Below are 21,668 nucleotides of genomic sequence, written 5' to 3'. Positions count from 1 at the left end.
CCAGGGGCCCGGTCAGACAGAGGTGGACTAGGCAGCTAGGGACCAGCTCTTTCATGATGATGTGTAAACCATAAAACTAAGTAAATCAAAGGTCTGGGAGATAGCGGTTGCTCTCAAAAGGCCAAATCCACTTAGAAAGAGGAGGGGGTGAGGTAGTAGGGGGTGGAAGTTTAACCCCTGCAGCCCGATATCCGTGACAGCTCCCCCCTTAAAGTTCGGCAGACCCGGCTAGATCTACACACGGGTTGGCCTGGGGCTTTTGTCCGAGGAGCTATTTCATTTCAGTTTGCCGGGAGAGTCCATCAGCGTTTCCATTTACATTCAATACAGGCCGGGAAAAAGCAAAGTTGAAGGGCTGCAGGGCTAAACTCCACCACAGCAATCGTCCATTGTCCCCAGACACTCTGTTGAGCCATACTAGGGGGTTGTGATCCTTGAGAACGGCGAAAGGCCTCCCATAGAGGTAGGGCTGTAGTTTCTTAAGGGCCCACACTAGGGCCAGGTACTCCTTCTCCACCGCCATGTAGCCTACTTCCCTGGGCAACAGCTTCCAGCTGATGTAAGCTACGGGGCGGTCCTGCCCCTCTTCATCTACCTGGCATAGGACTGCTCCCAATCTGAACATGGAGGCATCTGTGTGGACACAAAAACGTTTGGTGGGGTCAGGAGGGGCAGAGATCAAGGCAGTCGAGGCTCTGGAAGGCAGTCTCACATTCTGTGGACAACAGGACCTGTCGGGGGAGTCGCTTACGTGTTAGGTCAGGCAGGGACTTGGCAAGGGCACTGTAATTAGGGACACATTTCTGGTAATAACCTGCGGTTCCTTGGAAAGCTATAACTTGGGTTTTGGTCCTGGGAGTGGGCAAGTTTGCCACTGCCTCAACCTTAGTTGACTATGGCCACTTCTTTCCGCAGCGCACTTGGTGGTACTGGACCTACAAGCGCCCGATGGTGCATTTGTTGAGCTTCAAGGTCAGTCCGGCAGCTCTGAGGCAATCTAAAAAGACACGTAGGTGGACTAAATGATCCTCCCAGGTGTCGCTATAGATGGTAACGTCATCCAGGTATGCGCAGCGCATAGTCCTGGAGGCCATCCAGAAGGAGATCCACCATCCTTTGGAAGGTAGCTGGAGCGTTCTTCATCCCAAACAGCATGACCTTGAACTGGTAGAGGCCAAAGGGGGTGATGAAGGCAGACTTGGGGACGGACTCAGGGTCTAAAGGGATTTACCAGTATCCCTTGCAGAGGTTGAGGGTGGTCAGGAAGTCATCGACTCAGGGCATAGGGTAGGTGTCAGTGGTGGTTCTGCCATTGAGCTTACGGTAGTCAATGCAGAACCGGGTAGTCCCGTCCCAACAGGGAGGCCCAGGGACTGTTTGACAGCTCAACAACACCTTGGTCCAACATTCCCCAGAGCTCACGGTGAATACTGTCCCTGACTGCCTCTGGGACCCTGTATGCTGCCTGTCACAGGGGTGCCTGCCCCAGGGTCTCAACTCAGTGTATGACCGCCGTGGTGTACCCCGGGACAGTAGAGAACATATCTCGTCTGTCCTCTATCATTTGCCGGACTTGCTCCTTCTGACTAGCCCCTAGCCTCTCGTCCAGTGGTATGTCGGCTTCATCTTGGGAGGCCCCTTCCCGGCTGGGGAGCTCCGGCATGGGAAGATTCTCTGAGTCCTCCACAGCCAGAGCACAAATGGCGGCCACATCCCCAGCCCTTTCTAGGCATGCTTTCAGCATGTTCACATGAAAGGTTCGGCGGACTCGGTCATCTAAACATTTAGCTGCTAAGTAGGTGGTATCTTTCAGCTGCTCTACCACTCGGTAGGGTCCCTGCCAGGAGGCCTGTAGCTTGTCTGTTGCGACAGGCTTCAAGGCTAGGACCTTCTGCCCCACATCTAGGTTTTTTTTACGGGCAGTCCGGTCGTACCACCGCTTCTGCCGGCTTTGATCGGTCTGAAGGTTCCCTCGCACCCTTTCGGCAAGGTCTTTCAGTCGGTCCCTGAACTCAAGAATGTACTCCACAACAGAGTGCCCTTGCTCCCCTGTTGATCCCTCCCAATGGGCTCTCACTAGGTCTAGGGGTCCCCTAATCTTTCGGCCATACAGAAGCTCAAATGTGGCGAATCCCGTCGATTCCTGGGACACCTCTCTGTAGCAAAGAGGAGGTGCGGCAGGTATCATTCCCAGTTCCTGTGAGAGGCCGAGAATGTCCTAAGCAACTGCTTTAGGGTCCCGTTAAACCTCTCACATAACCCATTAGTCTGGGGGTGGTATGGAGCACTGTACCCGCACAGTGTCCAAAACTGCCGGGTGATCTCCACAGTGAGCTGAGTTCCATGGTCAGAGATCACTTCCCAGGGAAAACCTACCCTGGTGAATATCCGGAGCATGGCATCTGCCACTGTCTCTTCCTGGATATTAGCCAGAGGGATTGCCTCCGGGTACTGAGTGGCATAGTCGACCACTGTAAGTATGCTCTTCTTCCTGTGTGGCTGGGCCGGGCCAATGGACCAATTATATCTACAGCAACCCCGCGTCAATGGGGAGGGGGTGCAAGGAGGCTTTAGAGTGGTCCCTTGTCTTTCCTACTCTCTGGCACACTTCACAAGTCTTACAGTAGTTCTTAAGTCTACTGTAATCCCTGACCAAAAGAAAGTCTGAGTTAATCGGTGGTGGGTCCTGGATGTCCGGCTAGGAGGATATCATGCCCTATCTGTAGCAGGTTGGACCAAAACTTCTTCTGTACCACCAGCTGGCGCTTGGGCACCGGCCCTTTTCTCCTCTCGGAGATCCAGTACAGGAGCCCTTTCTCCAACTGAAAACATTCTGCCCTGGGGGTTAGTCCCTACCCGATCACGGTAAGGGGCTAGGGTCGGGTTGCTAAGGGTCTCTTGGGTGAAGTCAGAGTGAGATGCCCAGGAGAGTTGGTCAGGGAATAGGATAGCAGTCAGGGTGGTAGATCTTACCTGGGTCCCCAGATCAGGTGTGGTGGCTTGGCATCTAGCTTGCTGGCGGGTGGTAACTGCAGCAACATCCTGGTGTTTATCTCCATAAATGCCAAGGCAAGGTGGCTGAGGTCATTTCCCAGTAAGACCTGAGCAGGCAAGTGGCTCATGACCGCCACTTCTATAGCACGGGGGCCGACACCCCAATCCAGGTGAACTTGTGCTGTGGGGTTCCTTAGTACGGCACCCCCAGCCACCCCAATGGCAAGTGTCCTCCCTGTATGGCCAGAAGTGGGGCCAGGTGTGGTTGGACCAGGGTGACTGTAGCTCCAGTGTCCCTTAGTCCCTGGGCCTGCTGCCCGTTGACTCTGACGTCCTGGCAATGGTGTTGGCAATTGTCACCAGTTGCGGGGTGCACTTCATGCAGGACCCAGGCTTCTTCAGCCCAGCCGGTGTAGTTGGTGGGATCCTCAGTGTGTATAGGCAGTGGGCTGCAGCTTGGTAGCTCCTGACAGGAGTACGGGTCCACTGAGCCGGAGTGGGATTCCTTGGCCTTCGCTCGGGGCATTCTCATCTCATGTGGCCTGCCCGTCTGTACTCATAGCACCCCTGGGATCAGCTGGGCCCGGAGGGGCAGACAGGTGCCGGCCGAGTCTGGGGGTACCAAGTAGGCGCCGGAGGGCGGGCAGAGGTAAGAGCAGAGTGGGTCACCGGTCAGGGCTCAGGGGTGGTCTGACACGGGCATCCAAGTATTGATCAGCCAGGACAGTCGCCCGGTCGGCTGTTGCAGGCCTTTTATCTTTGACCCAGTCCCGGACCTCCTCCGGGGAGTGGCTGTAGAAATGCTCTTACAAAATGAGCTGGGTAGCCTCTTTCAGGGAAGTTACATGGCAGCCAGCAAACCAAGAGTCCAAGGACCGGTGAACCGGTGGGTCCACTCGGTGAACGGCTGCCCCTCTTGTCTTTTTAGTCCTAGGAACTTCAGCCAATTAGCCTCTGGCGTGAGCCTATAGCGAGCAAGGATGCGCTCTTCCACCCGGTCGTAGTGCTTCTCGTCTCCTGGAGGTCAAGTGTGAAAAGCATCCAGGTCAGTAGAGGAGACACCCTGCAGCTCACACTGTGTCTCGAAAAGTTGGAGGTAGTTGTCGATCTTCTCACTGTCTTTGAAGGCTCGAAATTCCTCGTGGGGTACCTTTCTTGGCCGTGGAGGTGGATCCAGGGGAGCTCCAGCATCTGGACCTAAGTGGCTTCCATGACCATCTGCGTGATAATCTCTGCAGGTGGGTTAGTCCCATAGAGGGCCAGCCGCCACTGGATATCCCTCTGGAGGTCAGACATCGTAGTCTCCGGGGTTGAGGCCTTGCTGGGCCATCCGCTGCTCTGACCTCACTAGCTGGCTCGCTAGCCCGATCGCCCTCCATCATTTCCTTGATGATGGCCGCTTTAGACTTATGGCCGGAAATTTCTCCCGAGCTGCCAGCAGATCTTTCAATGTTTCCTTTTGGAGTCCAGCATTCTGCTCCATCCGAAGAAGTCTTTAGTTGGTGGTTTAGACGTTTCAGGGAGATAGAAGCATCCCACCGCTGCCAACTAATGTGACAGAACCCGACTACCCCGACTGGATAGCTCCGCCAAAGGATCCTTCCTGTACCTGGAACCAGCCGCTATGTAGCGGAGCAAAGTGATTTTAGCTGAGCCCACCCAAATAACTAGACAGACTAGCATTCAGGTGAAAACAAGAAGTAAACTTTATTGGGAAAACACGCAGTTTATATACACATATATATCTCATCAGGATAAGAGCCTTATCAGTCCCCTAAATCTCCCACCATTCCCGTCCCTCCAGACAGGCTGGCACCATATATAGAGTCGATTGTCCCATAGTGTCCAGTGGTATAAGGATGGTGGTTCTGGGGTGATCCAGAGGGAGTGGCGGCACTTCCACTGTGTCGTTGGGAAGCCCTCGATCCCCAGCTGCTACAGTCCAAAAAGCAACATGATCCATGGCTTGGGGCCGGAGCTAGTGGTGAGTAAACGTACACCGGGAAGACCATTGGGGAGTGGGGGTTGTAGAGGGTGGTCCAGAACACCGGTTTTCAAAGGAGCTCCCTTCCGGCAATCACCCCACCACTTGCCCTGCCCTCCCCAAGGGGTATCAATCCCCAAAAGAGCGGAGCTCTGGGACAAGGAGCTGCCGGAGCGACCTGGGCTAAGGGACACCAGGGATGTGGGACGATGTGGCTGATGATGATGATTTTTAATCCATGATGATGTTTAAACCATAAAACAAAGTAAATCACAGGTCTGGGAGATCGCGGTTGCTCTCAAAAGGCCAAATCCACTTAGAAAGAGGAGGGGGTGAGGTAATAGGGGTGGAGGTTTAATTTGTCTGCCACCTCTCAGGCGGCGGACTGCGATCAGCCCAATCAAATACAATCGGGTTGATTGACACCCTCGATTGGCCGCAAATGTGCAGGGAGTGGCATTGCACAAGCATTTCACTAGAAATGCTTGTGCAATGATAAATGTCAACAGCATATGCTGATAGCGATGTAATACAGTTTATATTCATCATTGTCTTTGAGAATGTTTGTTTATCTGCATATTACCATTATGTTTTAGTTTTTCTTGTTTGCCTTTGATTAATTTAATGTAATGGGTGCTTTCCTTTTCCCTTTCCTTAACTTTTTCCTTACCTTTTTCTTTACCTTTTTCCTTTCCTTTTTTTTTTTACCTTTTTTCTTTCCTTTTTCCTTACCTTTTTCCTATCCTTACCCTTTTTCTTACTTTATTCCTTTCCTTTTTTTCCCTTTCCTTTCCTTGGTAGGGTCCTTACCACCCTTCTCTGTTATATTTTGGATCCTCAATATATGACCTTAGCTAACATACTGCCTGGTTGGTGCAACCACTAGCTCGTAAGTGGTAGATTATGTTGTTGCTGTTGATTAAACAATTCTGGGTTTCCTAGTAAACTGTAGAAGTAGGTGAGTTAAAACAAAAAACCACAGGTGGCATTTTATGGAAGATCCATACGGTTCGATTTATTGCTGCTAGTATTTTATGTTTACTCAAAATATACTAAATTGATGTGTCAACTGCCAAATGTCAGCAAAAGTGGCTCATACATTAAATAGTAAATGAGTATTTACAAATCTGATTTAAATTACCAGTTAATACAGTAGGTTTGCAAAATCAACAAATACATGATAAAAATACAATGCAATAGTACTCAATTTATCAAGCCCTACGCCTCTCTGTGACTGCAGGCTCTCACAAGAGAACCTATAGTCACGATTTATCAATCAGTCACTCCTCCACCTCTTAGGTGGAGAATTTCAATCTCCCCAGTCTCATCCGACTGAGGAGATTGACAGCTTCTGTGCACGCGTGATTGGCTATGATCTTAAATTACTGCCCGCCAGAGGCGAGCTGGGCCAGACAGGGAAGAATATATGCACCCCTGTCCACCCAAGCTTGATAAATTGAGCCCTTAGTCTGAACTGACTTACTGTTGCTCTAGCAGTCATTTAACACCAGCTCAAGTTACCCTAGAAGATTTATGACATAAAGCTAGATATGCCTTCCGGTAGAGACCACACCCACGTAGGGCTGTGACAGGAAGTAATGGGCACTGCACAAATTAAGTTTAAAAAAGAACTAAAAGGTTAAGGGGCCTATTTATCAAAGCGTCAACTATGTTGCGTTCGCCGGCGTCAATACACTCGCCAGACATTGCTGCCGCAGACCTGAATACGTTCTCCTTATTTATAAAAAAAAGCCGTCAAAAACATGCACGTCAAGTACGGTGCGAAGAGCATCAGACTGGTGTTAACTAACAGTCATCAATGTTGCGGTTATTCGGGTTTTCCCCAACTTTATACCATTTCATTACTGTCCATGAACAAACACATTTCTCTAAAGCTAATCTTTTATTTTTCAACTGTTAATGTCCAAGAAATTGATTGATTTATACCTCAATAAACAATATCTCATAGAAAGTTATTTTATATTGATTTGTTATATGATACTTTCACAGAAATGAATGTGTATTTGTATTTCTAGGAGTCATTATTTTTATTTTTTAAATTATTATTATTGCTAGAATTTGTACATATATCCTTGCACATTCTTGTGTGTGTGTATATGTATGTATATGTATGTATATGTGTAATATATATATATATATATATATATATATATATATATATATATATATATATATATAATGTGTGTGTTATGTCAGAAATCTTTTGCAAACATATTAACATGTCCCTAAGTTCCTTTCTAAACAATGTTGTCTGCCATATCTCTGTGTTTATTTATACCACTATATGTATATATTGTAAATGTTTTATTATTCTGAGCAGGAATAATTGTGAATATAACGTAATCAGAGTATCATATGTATTTATTTGCAATCAATGGATATTTTAAAGTGATTGGGAAGTAAATATTTAAGTCTCATGATTCAGATAGAGCATGCAATTTTAAAAAACTTTAAAATTCACTTCTATTTTTAAATGTGCTTTGTTCTCTTGGTATCCCTTGTTGGAAAAGAATACGCACATATCCTACACTAGTGGGAGCTAGCTGCTAATTGGTGCCTGAACACATTTGTCTCTTGTGATTGGCTAAATAGATGTGTTCAGCTAGCTGCCAGTAGTGCAATGCTTTTTCATCAGCAAAGGATAACAAGAGAATGAAGCAAATTTGATAATAGAAGTAAATTGGAAAGTTGTTTAAAATTGTATGTTCTATCCAAATCATGAAATAATATTTTGGGGTTTCTTGTCCCTTTAAGAGCTGGGACAGTTTTCTCTCTGCACCTGTCTAACCCCTCCTAATTGCAATCTATTTTTAAAATCCACCCCTTCACATGTGTTATAAAATGGGCTGGCATATAAGATGACATTTCTTACTGAAAAAGAAATTCAAGAGAAGAAAGAAATACACTGAAAATAGCATGACAGTAAAGAGGTGAATTTAATTTCTGCTGCATCTGGATCATGATAGTTTAAAATTAGGTTGGATATCCCTTTGAGCTCTCAGTTTAAGATTATATTGAATCAAACATCAATTTGAATTTTAAAATCCTTGTCTAAAATATTACACTGTGTGTCCTAATGTCAGCATCAATGTTTATCTTTAATACTAATTTCACATATACATACTTTCAAAGTATAATACACAATGTAAAAAATGGCACTTACAAGTTCTGATGAGTGATCAATGACACAAGTATCGAGCAATTTGATTCGTTAGTGATAGTTTATAATGTGTATTTGAATCAGATTGGCAGATGTCATAAATCATGTGATTATGCATATTCCAATCAAAAGTGATGAAAAAATTCACTAGTGTGTGGGTTATTTAGGAGTTTGCGTCATAATTGGTGCAAAAAGTGTTGAGTCAAATATGGCGCAAAGTGGAGAGTGGGACTTGTATTACATGGCTTAAACATGGTGCACATAGATTTTTCACAAAAAATAAAAAGGAAGTTAGCTATATTATGTTGTGTATTTATTTAATTTTTATCTCTATATCTATTAGTGCAACAAGTTTGGGGCAAAACTTTGCACCAAATATGTAGCAATAATATTGTCCCCTTGCTTTGTAATGAGAGGCAAAGTTGTAGCATAATCTATAAGTAGTTATGTATTTTTCATTTTTATCCCTATATCTACGAGCAATAATATTGTTTGATTTAGAAAGGGTACACAAATTTAATAAAGTTTCTAATTTACTTTTATTATGTAATATACTTCATTCTCTTGCAGCATTGAATATAAGCTTTTCTGTGTTTTCAGACTCCCATTGACTATAACATCCGCGACCTGAAGGGTGGCGGATTGAAAACTAGGTATGCTGAATCGGGAAAGACGCAAGCATAAATGTAGAATTTTTGATAACTCCGTGAGAGCTTCAAATAGTGTCGAATAGGAGGGCAAATGATCACAATTCCACTCGAATACCATGGTTTTCAACTTGCATCGATCTGCGTCGGATTGAGATCACGGGATCGTATTTTACATCACAAATTTCAACATTTGCCGATCTTGACGCTTTGATAACTACAGCGGATCAATCTTGCGACAATTGCGACGCGGAATTCCAGCTTATTTTCAGTTGACGCTTTGATAAATAGGCCCCCATATCTTTTCAAAAGAATGAATAATACATATGGCAATGATTTCTCGCCCAACTGTTTAGTGCTTATTTACCCTTTAAATATTAAAGTTTATAATGTAATTTCTTGAGTCTGTAGGACAGGGTTGTCAAACTCATTTGAGCCACGGGCAATTTTCCATGCAAGAACAACTCACGCGTGCCTCACACTACCTACATATCTTGCCATTGCTATGCTTGTTGTTTCTGAATTGTATTGAGTGTCTTTTAATGTTATATTCTTTAGCAACACTAATCAATTCTTTGTAAATGACACCCCAGCTGTAGGGTCTTGGGATGGCATGGTGTAAGTCACCATATTTTTAACTTTCAGAACCAGGTAGTTCATACCACCCTTTATGCCTAATGTCATGAGTTTTTTTTCATTTAAAATAGGCCTTTTTTGGTCCCAACCAGTGAATCAGTAGGAATAACACCCTTTCTGCCTACCTTGTAACAATGGCTATGTGAATAATTTTTGTTCTGTACACCAGCCACTGGAAATGTCTATGGGCCTCAAACGTTTCCTCTACTTGTTGATTACATACAATATATTTTAATTATTGACTCACTTTAGCAGGGCCGTGGATAGAGTTGCCACCCAGCCAGGGCAAGGTTGAAAATAAAGATAAATAAATATAGAAATAAAGATGCTATCATGGTCAGACTTCTAAGTGTATTGGAATCTTAATATAAAATTATAAACCATTGGTCATTTAACATCAGCCTTAGCAGCTTTAGTTCCTTATTTATGCTGTGTAACTATTTATGCAAATGTATGATAGCGAGCATAGCCAGTATTGTTTTCCAGAAAAGGTGGCAACCCAAGCCGTGGATGCCTCCTTTGCTAGTAAAATTTTGTGATGGATCAGCACTGCAAGGTGTTTACCTGGTCTTTGGTGCCCATATTTATTAGTTTTATCTGTTCCACTTATCTGTGTCCATTAGGAAGTGGATTTTAAGACAAAAAATATTGTAGACAATGTTGCTATAACTGCTAGAGTCTGCCCTTCCTGGTTTACTTTAATACTTTTAGACCATCTCATCTGTATTATGGAGACAAAATTAAAAAGTTAATTATTTAAATGTAAATCTACCAGTTGGCTATGAAATGTTTTTTGCTGACTGCTTTGTCTGTCTTTGGAAATAACTGGGTTCTGGGGTTTAGCAGCCCTACCTACAAATCCCCCTTTTATATTAAAGCAGTGTTGTCACTATCAGCACAGAGAGACCTATCGGTAAGTACATTTTACTGTTTTACTTCTCACTGGTAGTTTATTTTTATTTCTTTATTTCCTTCTCTTTTTTCAGTATACTCCATTGTATAATGGGGGCCCAGTCTGTAGCTCAATTATATTTTCACCAACTTAAATGTGGTATGAGGAATTTGCTACTGGGATTTAAATATTCATTACTATGGCTTACTTGTGCAAGTGGTGTTAAACATTGTGTTTCAGTTTATATTAAACTAGATTGGTGTTTGCTATTCTCCAGTTTATCCTGCCTTCCCTTCACTTGCTTGGCTAATATTTACTCCTGCTTACTGTACAGAGACACCATAACTTTATTAACAATGCATCATCCTTTCCCTCACAACATCACATCTAACATGATATTGCTTCTTGTTTTAAGGAAAGACCAGCAAGCTGAGCCTCCTTCCAGGTTTGTATTGCAATGAGCTGTTATGTAACTTCTAAGTATATACCTCTTAACTTAGTAAAGTCACTGCTGGGTGTGCTTCATGTAACCACACACATTGTAACACTTCCAGTCCCTGAGTCATTTCATAACATTAGTGGACATGCACCCTGCCTTTTCTCCATCCTATTTGTCCTTGCTTATAGTAACCACAAAAAATACCTGTATACATACATGTAGTGCCCTGCTATCATTTTAAGGATATTCATAAATTCTGATGTCAACTAGATAAATTCCTGATCTATCCTGTGGACAGTGTGCAGATGGCAAATCTTCTGGTCTGTCCATGAGCATAGACAGAATTAAACAGATAATAGGTAATTGTATAACAGTGTTTCCTTTAGAAATATGTGCTAGATTATTTTCTGATTTGGATCTGTTGAGTTTTGTTTGGGCAGTGATACTTATGGACTTAAAGAGGTCGGTCTAATGATTTCACCACTAAAAATCAGATAATACCTGTGAGATCTCAAAGTTTTTGTAGACTGTGGGGATTTTTGTTGTATTTGTCTATTCAAATTTGAGAATCTTTAGACGTTGTCTGGACCATATGTTTGAGGAGTGTGTGTTTGTGTTTGCTTGTGTGTACAGTAGGTGTTTGATTGTTAAATACACTGTTGTATCCAGTAAATCACAGTCACTCATTCTACAGACTGCTATATATGAATGTTTAGTGTCGAGTGACAATAGGAAACTGGGCACCTGCCATTGACTCTATGCTATGCTGAGTGGTTACTTCCTTCATATAGACATGAACAGCAATGTATATGGGCACTGACTTCATATACCTGGTTACTGCAGCAAAAAAGTAATAAACTCAAACAGGAAAACTTCATATGGAGTGGGGAGAAAGATGACTGAAATGCGTTAGGATCTCTGTTTATTTTTTAACGGGGCAGAAAACCCCAACATTTTTCTTTCATGATTTGGATAGAACAGACAATTTTAAATAATTTTCCAATGTATTTCTATTATCACATTTCATTGATTCTCGTGTTATCCTTTGCTGAATGAACATTATTGCACTACTGGCATCTAGATGAACACATCTAGTTAGCCAATCACACGAGACAAATGTGTGCAGGCACCAATCAGCAGCTGGCTCTCACTAGTTTAGGATATGCGCATATTATTTTTTTAACAAGTGATACCAAGAGAACAATGCAGATTTGAAAATAGAAGTGCATTTAAAAGTGTCTTAAAATGACATGTTCTATCTGAATCATGCAAGTTTAATTTTGACTTCCCGATCCCTTTAAGCTCTGTGGCATTTGTTAATAAAATCATATTCTCAAGTAATTTACAGGCTAATAGTGATTAAAATGATTGTTTAAAAATGTTGATCCCCCATTTCAATGTCTCCTGTGTTGAGAAACTTCAATCAGTGGCCTGGATTCATTAAAGCTATCTGGGACTGCAATCTGCAACTGTAAGGTTTATCTAGTTTGTGAGGTCCCTCATATGATTCCATTAATGGACATAAAATGCTGAAGAATTTCATAATCAACAAATACATGATAACAAGACAATGCAATAGCACTCACTCTGAATTTTAAATGAGAAGAAGACAATTTTTTGTCAAATTTAAAAATGTATTTCAATTTGCCGGCTCCCAATATCATGTGACATTCATCAGCCAATTACAAACTCATATGTATATGCTGTGTACTCCTGCACAAGCTAAGAACGTGTGCATTAAAAAACAATTGTGCACAATTTGATAATGGAAGTAAATTGGAAAGTCTCTTAAAACACCACCCTCTACCTAAATCATGAAAATTGAATTTTGACTTTAGTCTCCCTTTTAAGAAAATATTCTGTAACATGAAATAACAAACTCTATATCTAGAATGAGAAAAATAAATTCTACAGGAAACCCGAATTTGGATATAAGTAAAAATATTTTAATAGCATCACCTTTTCATTTGCTTCAAAGATTGTAGACCCTTTGAGATGCTGTTTTACCTAAAATCCCTTCCCTTTTTATAGAAACAGCTTGCAGGAAACTCTGACCCTTATTACATTCTGTGGGTGGCTGTCTCTGTGAGGTCTCTGAGCTACTAGCTTGCAATCCACCTAAGATAATTGTATCTAGGCCACTGAGTTTGAAGCATGCACAAGCGAGTCAATGCTAGACATACAAGTTCCTGATCCAAGATTTTCCCTGATGACCTCCATACAGGGATTTCCTAATTGGCTGTAATTTTTTATCTATAAATATTCCCTCCTGGATCTAATTTTTCACTCTCCCTAATTTCCAGTAAAGGGAAAATTCTCTGCAGCTGCTGCTCAGGGGAAAATAGGTACAGTGAGAAAAATGTCACAAGGAACATCCTTCTCCCAATCCCAGTTGCACGTCCCAAGCTCGCTCTAATTTTATTTTGACTCTGTGTGGCACAGGTGCCAGAAGCCAAGCAGGAGAAAGACATTGGTCATTTTTATCTATGAGGTATTGAATCCATCCCAAAATGTTAGCCTCAAATCTGAATAATTGGAATAATTATTGAGCAAATGCAAATTTTATTTAATGTATATATGACTTATTTTAAATGCATTCCCAAATACATTATAATCCCATTGGTTACTTAATATCTGGGCTTTTAATTCTAGATATCTGACTACAGAAGCCAGAGCATTGATTACAAGGATATTGTTTGCATTGGATTTATGGCACCTCTGACAATCAGTGGGTACTAACTTACCTCTGCACTTTCCTCTACTAATGACAGAAATACATTGCATGTCCAAGCAATGCACAATATTTAGTCTATGCCATGGGCAAATAGAGATAATACTTATATCCAAACCAGCCGTTTTCTGCCAGTGTGTCAACTGTAGATTTGCATACATTTAAAAGTATCATGACCTGTAACCTAAAATAGAGAAAAGCCAGCACTCACTTATATGCACAAAGCTATGTTACAGGCCTAAATGGAAGAGTTAATTACAGCATCTGACCAAATGGTGATAGGCTCAGGAACTGCTCTCTTCTTACTTGAGCCTCTAACACACAGCCATGCTAGCTTGAACTTCAAACCAAGATGCAAACAAGGGTGATACAGCCTTTTGTAGGCACATACAAAACACAGATCTGGACTACACTCTCAATAGGATGTAATTATTTTTTTTTGTGCGTATTATTTTCCTATTTTTTTATTTTTTTTTATCCAAGCTTGTCTGGGCTTAAGACAGTTCACCCAAAAAAGTTCTCCCCTTTAAATTATTCCCAATGATCCTTTTAACCTGCTAGAGTGTATTAAGTAGCTCCTTTACTCCTATTTCAGCATTTGAAATAGCTGATTTAGCCTGTGGTATCGCCACCTACACTGAACAAATTAATACTGGAGTATAGGCTATTGAATAGCCTAAGTATACACAGCCAGCAGAAGAGATTACACTCTCAGTGGGATGAAGGATAGTTAAGTAATAAAATGATAATTTTCCATTGTTCTCTCTATGTATTGAACTTTGGTGTTCCAGCCAAATAAAAGATAAGGAAGCAAGTCTGTGTACACAAACTTAGAACATAATGAGATCTGATATCACCTTTAAGTTCAACCCATTGTAATAGGCTGTGGTTTCAAAGCACAAAATCAGCTACTTCATATACACAAATAAGCATGAAAATGGAATTTCTCAAATATTTTATACTCTGCAGTTGGTATAACAAGTCATTTAAAATACATACTGAAAAAACAATTTTACACTGTACTGTCCCTTTAACTACCTGACTCACTGGATATATACCCAGCTGTCTGAGTGCCCGGTGAGCACCAAAAGCTTTGAGTTTTTAAGGGTGTGGAATGTGTGCAGTTAATAAGCCAATCCATTATAGATTGCTGTATGAAAATGCCATCTGTGGCCTTATAAATCATTCTGAATCAGTTAAGATGACCTGAATTAGTTAAATCTGTTTTCTATACATATATTGGACAAGCAAGCTTTTGTTTTTTTTTTTTTTAAAGGAAAACAATATAGAGCTAGATTATGAATGGCGCACTAACTGTTGTGCCCAAGAGAAAAAGGGTTTATTCCAGGTCTTTGCACGTGTCGGAAGTAGTGCTTGTGTTACATGTTGAAAGTAAATGCATTTGTTTGAGTGCCATTGAATTTACCGCATCAGGATAGCGAGACTTTAGAGTTCTGGTCAAAAAATTGCGCAAACACATCAAAAATACATTGTACAGTTACATTCATAATAACACTGTCTCAAAAAAATAAGAAAAAGATATTGCATAAAAAAGTTAAAAGGGATCAAAGATATGAGGTCTCAGCTGAAAGGGCTTTACCATTGAGATACATACATATACATATCTAAAGATGGATATGTGTAAAAAAAAAAAAAATGCTAACATTAAGACAAACAAAACATACAACAGTAACATCCCTCACCCAAATCAATCGATAAAAACAGAGCAAATGTGGTAGACAAAGAATGATGTATGCTGGGACTGGATATATATATATATATATATATATATATATATGTGTGTGTGTGTGTGTAAACATAAGCCATATATATACATATATAGACACATTTTATATATATATATATATATATATAGACACATTTTCATATATATATATATATATATATATATATATATATATATATGTGTGTGTTGGCAGTCAACTCTCTCTCTCCCCCCTCTCTCTCTCCCCCTCTTTCTCCCCATCTCTTCTCCCCTCTCTCTCTCCCCCTCTCTCCCCCCCCCCCCTCTCTCTCTCTCTCTCTCTCCCTCCCTCTTTCTCTCTCTCCCCCTTCTTCTCCCCCTCTCTCTCTCCCCCTCTCTCTCCCCCCTCTCTCTCCCCCCTCTATCTCTCTCCCCCCTCTTCTTTTACTCTCTCTCCCCCTTTTCTTTTGCTCTCTCTCTTCCCCTCACTTTTGCTCTCTCTCTTCCCCTCTCTTTTGCTCTCTCTCTTTCCCCCTCTTATTTTCTCTTCCCCCCTCTATTGTGCTCTCTCTCCCCTCGCTCTTGCTCTTTCCCCTCTCTTATCCTATCTTTAGCTCTTTCCCATCACTTTTGTTCTCTCCCCCTCTCTATCTCTCTCCCCTCTATTTCGCGTGCGCGACCATGCCTGGCCCCGCCCCCTTCATGCCCGGCCTCGTCCCTTCACGGCAGACCACGACCCCACTCACGCTCGGCCATGCCCACTTCTGCCCGCACTGCAGATCAGGTAGGGACTCTAAGGCCAGGTGTGTTTGTCCTCGTGCTGTCTCTACTGCGCATGACAGCTTTGGACAAACACACTTGGCCTTTTATATTATAGGATATATATATATATATCTATATATATCTATACCTATATAATAATATAGATATATAGGTATAGATATATATTTTACAACAAAACAATATATAAAATTATTTATAGAAAATATTCTGCTATGGAATTCCTATATTCTGATATTGGAATGGAAAATATTCATATTTCATGCTGGGTTAGCGCACTTGAGAAAATGCAATTGGGTTTGCACTCAAGTATGGGTGTTAGTTTTTTCGCCTACTTATCAATATCCATTGAAGACTATGGGGGAATACATGAATGCGTTTGCAAATTCAAAGTTCGAATGTGCAAAAACCTTTTGCTTTCAACTTGTAATAAGCACGCTACCCAATGCGCGCAAGAAGTTTACTCCTAGCGAAGTTAACGCACAAGCAGGAGTGATAAATAAAGCTCCACTTTTAATTTAGCCTGCCCATAGTGTGCTCAATAAAAAAGATAATCTGATAGAAACAAAGTAAATACAGCATGCCATTTACCTTCTGTGCTTAAAGGGACATAAAACTAAAAAAATGTTTTTCAATATTCAGATAAAGTATACAATTTGAAATAACTTTCTAATTTACTTCTATTATCAATTTGCTTCATTGCCTTGTTATCCTTTGTTGAAGAAACAGTAATGCACTACTGGGAACTAGCTGTACACAGGTGAGCCAATGACAGGAGGCACATATATTATATGCAGCTAGCTCCCAGTAGTGCAATGCTTCTGAGCCTACCTAGTTATGATTTTCAACAAAGAATATCAAGAGAACGAAGCAAATTATATCATAGAAGTAAATTGAAAAGTTTTTTTTTTTAAAATGTCATGCTCTGAGTTATGTAAGAACAGTTTTGGTTTTCATATCCTTTTAAGCAGCAAAAAAGTGAGTGTATTATGTGGATTGTATTTATAGACAGTTATTAGTTAGCCCCCTTCGCCCAAACCGACGTAGATCTAAGTCATGTGGTGCAAGGCCCAGTGTACTGCATAACGTAGATCTACATTGAACCTTTAGCAAGCCCATGCAGTCTCACTTGCTGTTTGGGAGTTGTAGGCATCTGCCTTCATATGGTAACAGAGGACTGATCGTGCTCCATTACCATACAATTCTAAAAACAACACACAAAAATCAAGAGGGGGCATTCTTACAACAAACAGATATATATATATATATATGTGTGTGTGTTATAATTATATATGTATATCACAAATGAATGATTAAATGATTAATGCTTATCGGTTCCAAGATTTAGTCAAAATAATAGTATATGAGGATATAAAAAGATATAAAAACCAGATATGCTAAAAAATGATGATGCACAAACAATAATAAAAGTCCAAATAATGACTGGAGTCCTCCAAAAAGTGATTCTTTAGGTTTGGCTGATCTCCTCCTCCCAAACAAGGATGTAATGGTTCTGAAATGACAAGCAAAATAGAGGGGTGCCTCGTGTGTATCAGTATGTTCAGGAAGTGGCACATAACAGATGTGGAAAGATACTCACATTTGCGTAGAGCACCCTCATGTGCTGATAGTGGCCGGCTGATAGATTGGGTGTATCAGCTCACCCTCTCCCGGTATCAGGAACAACCTGCAGTGTTGTTGAATTTGCTCAAGTCCCAAACAAAAACTGGCAACACCAAGGTTACTAGAAGTAAATTAACCGAACTGCTAAAAGTTAAAGTATTTATTTAAAAAAAAAAAGTGTTTATCGGCTCTCATACTTGGCCGTTCCATCCGGCACCTGATGAAACGGCCAAGTATGAGAGCTGAGAAACGCGTTGGATTTGTTTAGGGCACTGCACAATACCCCCTTAAATACCTGCTGCTTTATGTTTTTAATGTGTTTTTAAAATAAATACTTTTTCAGGACAAAAATAACGACACTTAATTCTGAATTTATGTAGCCATACACTATGCAAAATGTTAACAATCCTATGCCTTAAAATCTACACTCAGCTGCAGGTCTCCAATCATTTGACATTTTCCTGCTTTACTACTGGCCTTTCCTCCGCTTTGTCCTGCTGCTGCAGCTCTAAACTGTAGCCTTTAAAGGGACATTCCAGCCAAAATTGAAATCCCCATGGATTTCATTGTTGAATAGAAGCATTTTTGTAATATACATAAAAGATATATATATATATATATATATATATATATATATATATATATATATATATAAGCTATAGGTGTTTCAAAAGTGTATTTAAGTATGCACCATGCACTAGCATTTTAAACACAGCATTTGCTCAGAGAACCTAAGTTGATTGTTTCATCTTGCATTGACTCAATTTGTTAATTGCTTACATGATACAAGCCCCACTGGCGCTCTGAGCAAATGTAGTATTTAAAATGCTGGTGCTCTGAGAATGTCTAGCTAAGCATCACGTGCACATGCAAAAAAAAATGTTAACACTAAAACAGTAAACTTTTACTAGAATCATTTTTGCTAATACATGTATATTGCAACTATGTTTCTATTCAAAGCTGTAATGAATTTATGTTCATTTAAATTTTGACCGGAATGTCCCTTTAAAGTGAATGTAAATTTTGATGCTTAAGTGCCCGGTTTTTAAAACTTTGATTAAAAACAGGGACACTTTAATTCATCAAAATTTACATTTCACTCCTGTTGTGAAAAAAAACTTACCTTTTAAACTTGACAGCAGCTCCAGCTTCCTCCGGTCATCGCAAGCCATTTCTGATGTCAGAAATGATGGATAGGTCATCCTCCAATCACGGCTCCCCCCCCCCCCCCCCCGGGGGAATCAGTGTCTGATTCAATGCCGTGATTGGAGGAAGCCGGATTCATCATTTTAGACCCAGGAAGAGACCTTGCGACGGGTGGATGAAGCTGGAGCTGCTGTCAAGATTAAAAGGTAAGTTTTTTTTCACAGCACGAGTGAAATGTAAATTTTGATGAATTAAAATGCCCCTGTTTTTAATAAAATTTTTAGCATCAAAATTGACATTCACTTTAAGCAAAACATACAGCTGAGGTTGAGATTTTCTACTTGCCTGCACAGCTCTCTAGAGACACCTAGTGAAGAAAGTCCTAACTGCAGCTTTAATGTTTTCTCTCAAGATAGATGAATAAGAAAAGCTTTTTGGATTTTTGGTTGTCATTTTTATATGCAACAGTGCTCCCTACAATTTTTGAGTACTTTTTTTATATGGTAAATTGCTACAATAAATTAACGGATTACTGTATTCTAAATGTGTGCAGGATTCATACTTTAAGGTGTGAAATGTTTATTAATATGTGAACTGAGAAACAGAAAATTCACGTGAAAAGCTGCTTAAAAATGTACCTCTGCTAGATTCAAAGAACCGAGGAGTTTATAAGTTGCAAAACTAAACAAAATAACTAGGGTTTCTTAGGGATTGGAATGGACTCCAAAATGCACTTCTCCCCCTCACCCGTTCATATGTTATTCTCTAGAGCCTACTAGCTAAGGAATGGAGAGATGAATGAAATGTAGTGAATTAGATGCCTACAATCACATTGATGTTAGAAAGGCTGGAAAACTCTTTAGAATAATATTACAAACTATGTTGTAAGAAAACCTCAATTAAAATGGAAATGTATTCAATATGAAGTCAGTGGAAAGGGAGTTGCAGCTGCTCTCTGGTTGGAGAGAAAAGGACTACTAACACCATTACCTGCCAGAGGAAGCATGCTATTCACTGCCCTTCAACCAAGTAGCATAATCAAAGCACCCATTGATATGCAGTATATGGATATGTCGTCAAACACATAGGGTATATATCCAAAATATTCACAATGTAATACAGACCACTTAGTCTATGTATTCAAGCTTGTAAACATCATGGCTTTTACCATTTAAGATAAAACAAAAATGTAATACTGTGTTGGTGTCTAAATGAGCCCCTTCATTTAACAAATGTTATGCAAATCAGCCATTAATTCCCTGATAGGCAACAAGCTAAAATATGCATCCCAAAAATGAAACTATAAAAAGTCAGTTTACCTGTAGTCTATTTCACTGCAGTCTAGCAACCTTCTACCTCTAGCAGGACAAAATGTTGCTAGACTGCAGGTGGCTTCTGATTGTCCCAGAGTGTGGGTTGTTTCTTCCCCCAGCCCTGTAGTACAATCTGAGGTGCTGGCATATTCATGGTACTGTGGAAGGACACCACTGCCAGCTTTGAACAAACCTTTCCTGGAGTCACATTGCTAAAATAAAGGTGATATAAATGGACATCCTTAAAAGCAAAGCATTAGAAGCATGATTCACAACCATGCCTTTAATTAAAAGTGTGAGTGTAGTGACCTCTGTAAAAGCTTTCCTATGTACCTATTTTGGCTTGCTCAGCTTCCCTATAGTCACCACCATGTTGCTAACTAGGGACCTAGGAACTCTCCCTAACTAGATATGTTAGCACGACAGCCTGTACTGCAGCAGTCAAGGAACTGGCCAGTGGTACTCTGGCCACAGTAAGCTCTGCCTTTCATCCAGTGAGAGTAGCAAATATGCGGCTGACAAAACTACTTCATGACACACCTGGAAGAAAGGAAGCAGAGGAACCTGAATTGGTGAACCTAAAAAGCCTAAATGATTCTGGAATTAAATCTGCCCAGTTGTGGCTACCACAAAGTACTGTAACACCAAATTTTTCTTACAAATGTAGGATCTTGGTACCTATTATACATATATGATGTAGGTAGCACTATTTATAAACATGTTAATAAATCTCATTTTAATCTTTATTCCGCTCCTGAATTTAAATTCAGGCATTTCACATTTGCTTTGAGATTTTGTTTGGTTACTGGGAAAGGAATCAGCTACAATTGGGAGGTGCTTTCTGACAAGAATGTTTCATTTTGGGCATGCAGCGCCTCAAATGTTTGTAATATAAGAGACACCCAAACACACACACAGGAAGGAAGGAGACATGTATAGCTCTATACTACAAGATCATTTTTTGCTCTACTAAATATAAAATGCAATGTTCACCAAGGTGGGTGCTTTCTGGGTTACTACAAAACAAGGATGTGAAAGCATTAATAATTCCAATGCTTGTCTTGTTATTTCTTTCATTTCATATTGTTGGCATTTAAATCGTGTGTACATTTTATTCATTGCATCTCTTAGAGATCATTTCATTTACATTCAGTCTGTCTTTCTGTCCCTTGTGAAAACTACATTTATGTGTAACCGAATGAGTTTCTGCATGTGAATGCTGCATCAGCATGACTCATAACATTTATATCTATGGCTTTGCATGAAAATTGTTTTAAAAACTTGATGACAAGGATGGAACTTGAAGTCTTTAGCACTTTTTTTTCAACAAAGATATTTTAAGCAGTGACCTTTCTTCTTGGTTATAACTAGGCATAGTAACATGGAACTAGATTACCCATCATGAGCAAATGATTGACATTGACCCCTTCCTAAGGCTATATATTGTAAAATAGCCAATACAGTAGATGGTATCAACCACTAGGGGGCGCTAATGTTTTAAAAGTTAAGAATAAATAGTGGTATTCAATGTTAAAAAGATACAATAAAAATGTAGCAATCCAAATTAATTTTGATACAAATTACATACAATAGTGGA

At 40.7% G+C, this 21,668-nt stretch overlaps 1 protein-coding gene across 7 annotated transcripts in view; it reads left to right on the top strand.

Annotated features, from left to right (window-relative positions):
* KCNQ2 (potassium voltage-gated channel subfamily Q member 2) overlaps nt 1–21,668 on the top strand; it is a 242,672-nt gene that overhangs the window by 143,120 nt on the left and 77,884 nt on the right. For 4 of the 7 annotated variants that reach the window (XM_053709315.1, XM_053709370.1, XM_053709259.1 and 1 more), the window contains one exon: nt 17,013–17,032. In XM_053709315.1, the coding sequence (XP_053565290.1) occupies nt 17,013–17,032 (20 nt within the window). Of the gene's footprint in view, nt 1–10,749; nt 10,780–13,076; nt 13,119–17,012; nt 17,033–21,668 lie in introns of all 7 variants that reach the window. The other 3 variants (XM_053709047.1, XM_053709201.1, XM_053709147.1) reach the window with 2 other exon arrangements.

This window comes from Bombina bombina, chromosome 1, assembly GCF_027579735.1.
Source record: "Bombina bombina isolate aBomBom1 chromosome 1, aBomBom1.pri, whole genome shotgun sequence".
NCBI lineage: Eukaryota > Metazoa > Chordata > Amphibia > Anura > Bombinatoridae > Bombina > Bombina bombina.
Note: the sequence above shows the minus strand (reverse complement) of the source record. Positions and strands in the feature narration are given on the sequence as shown.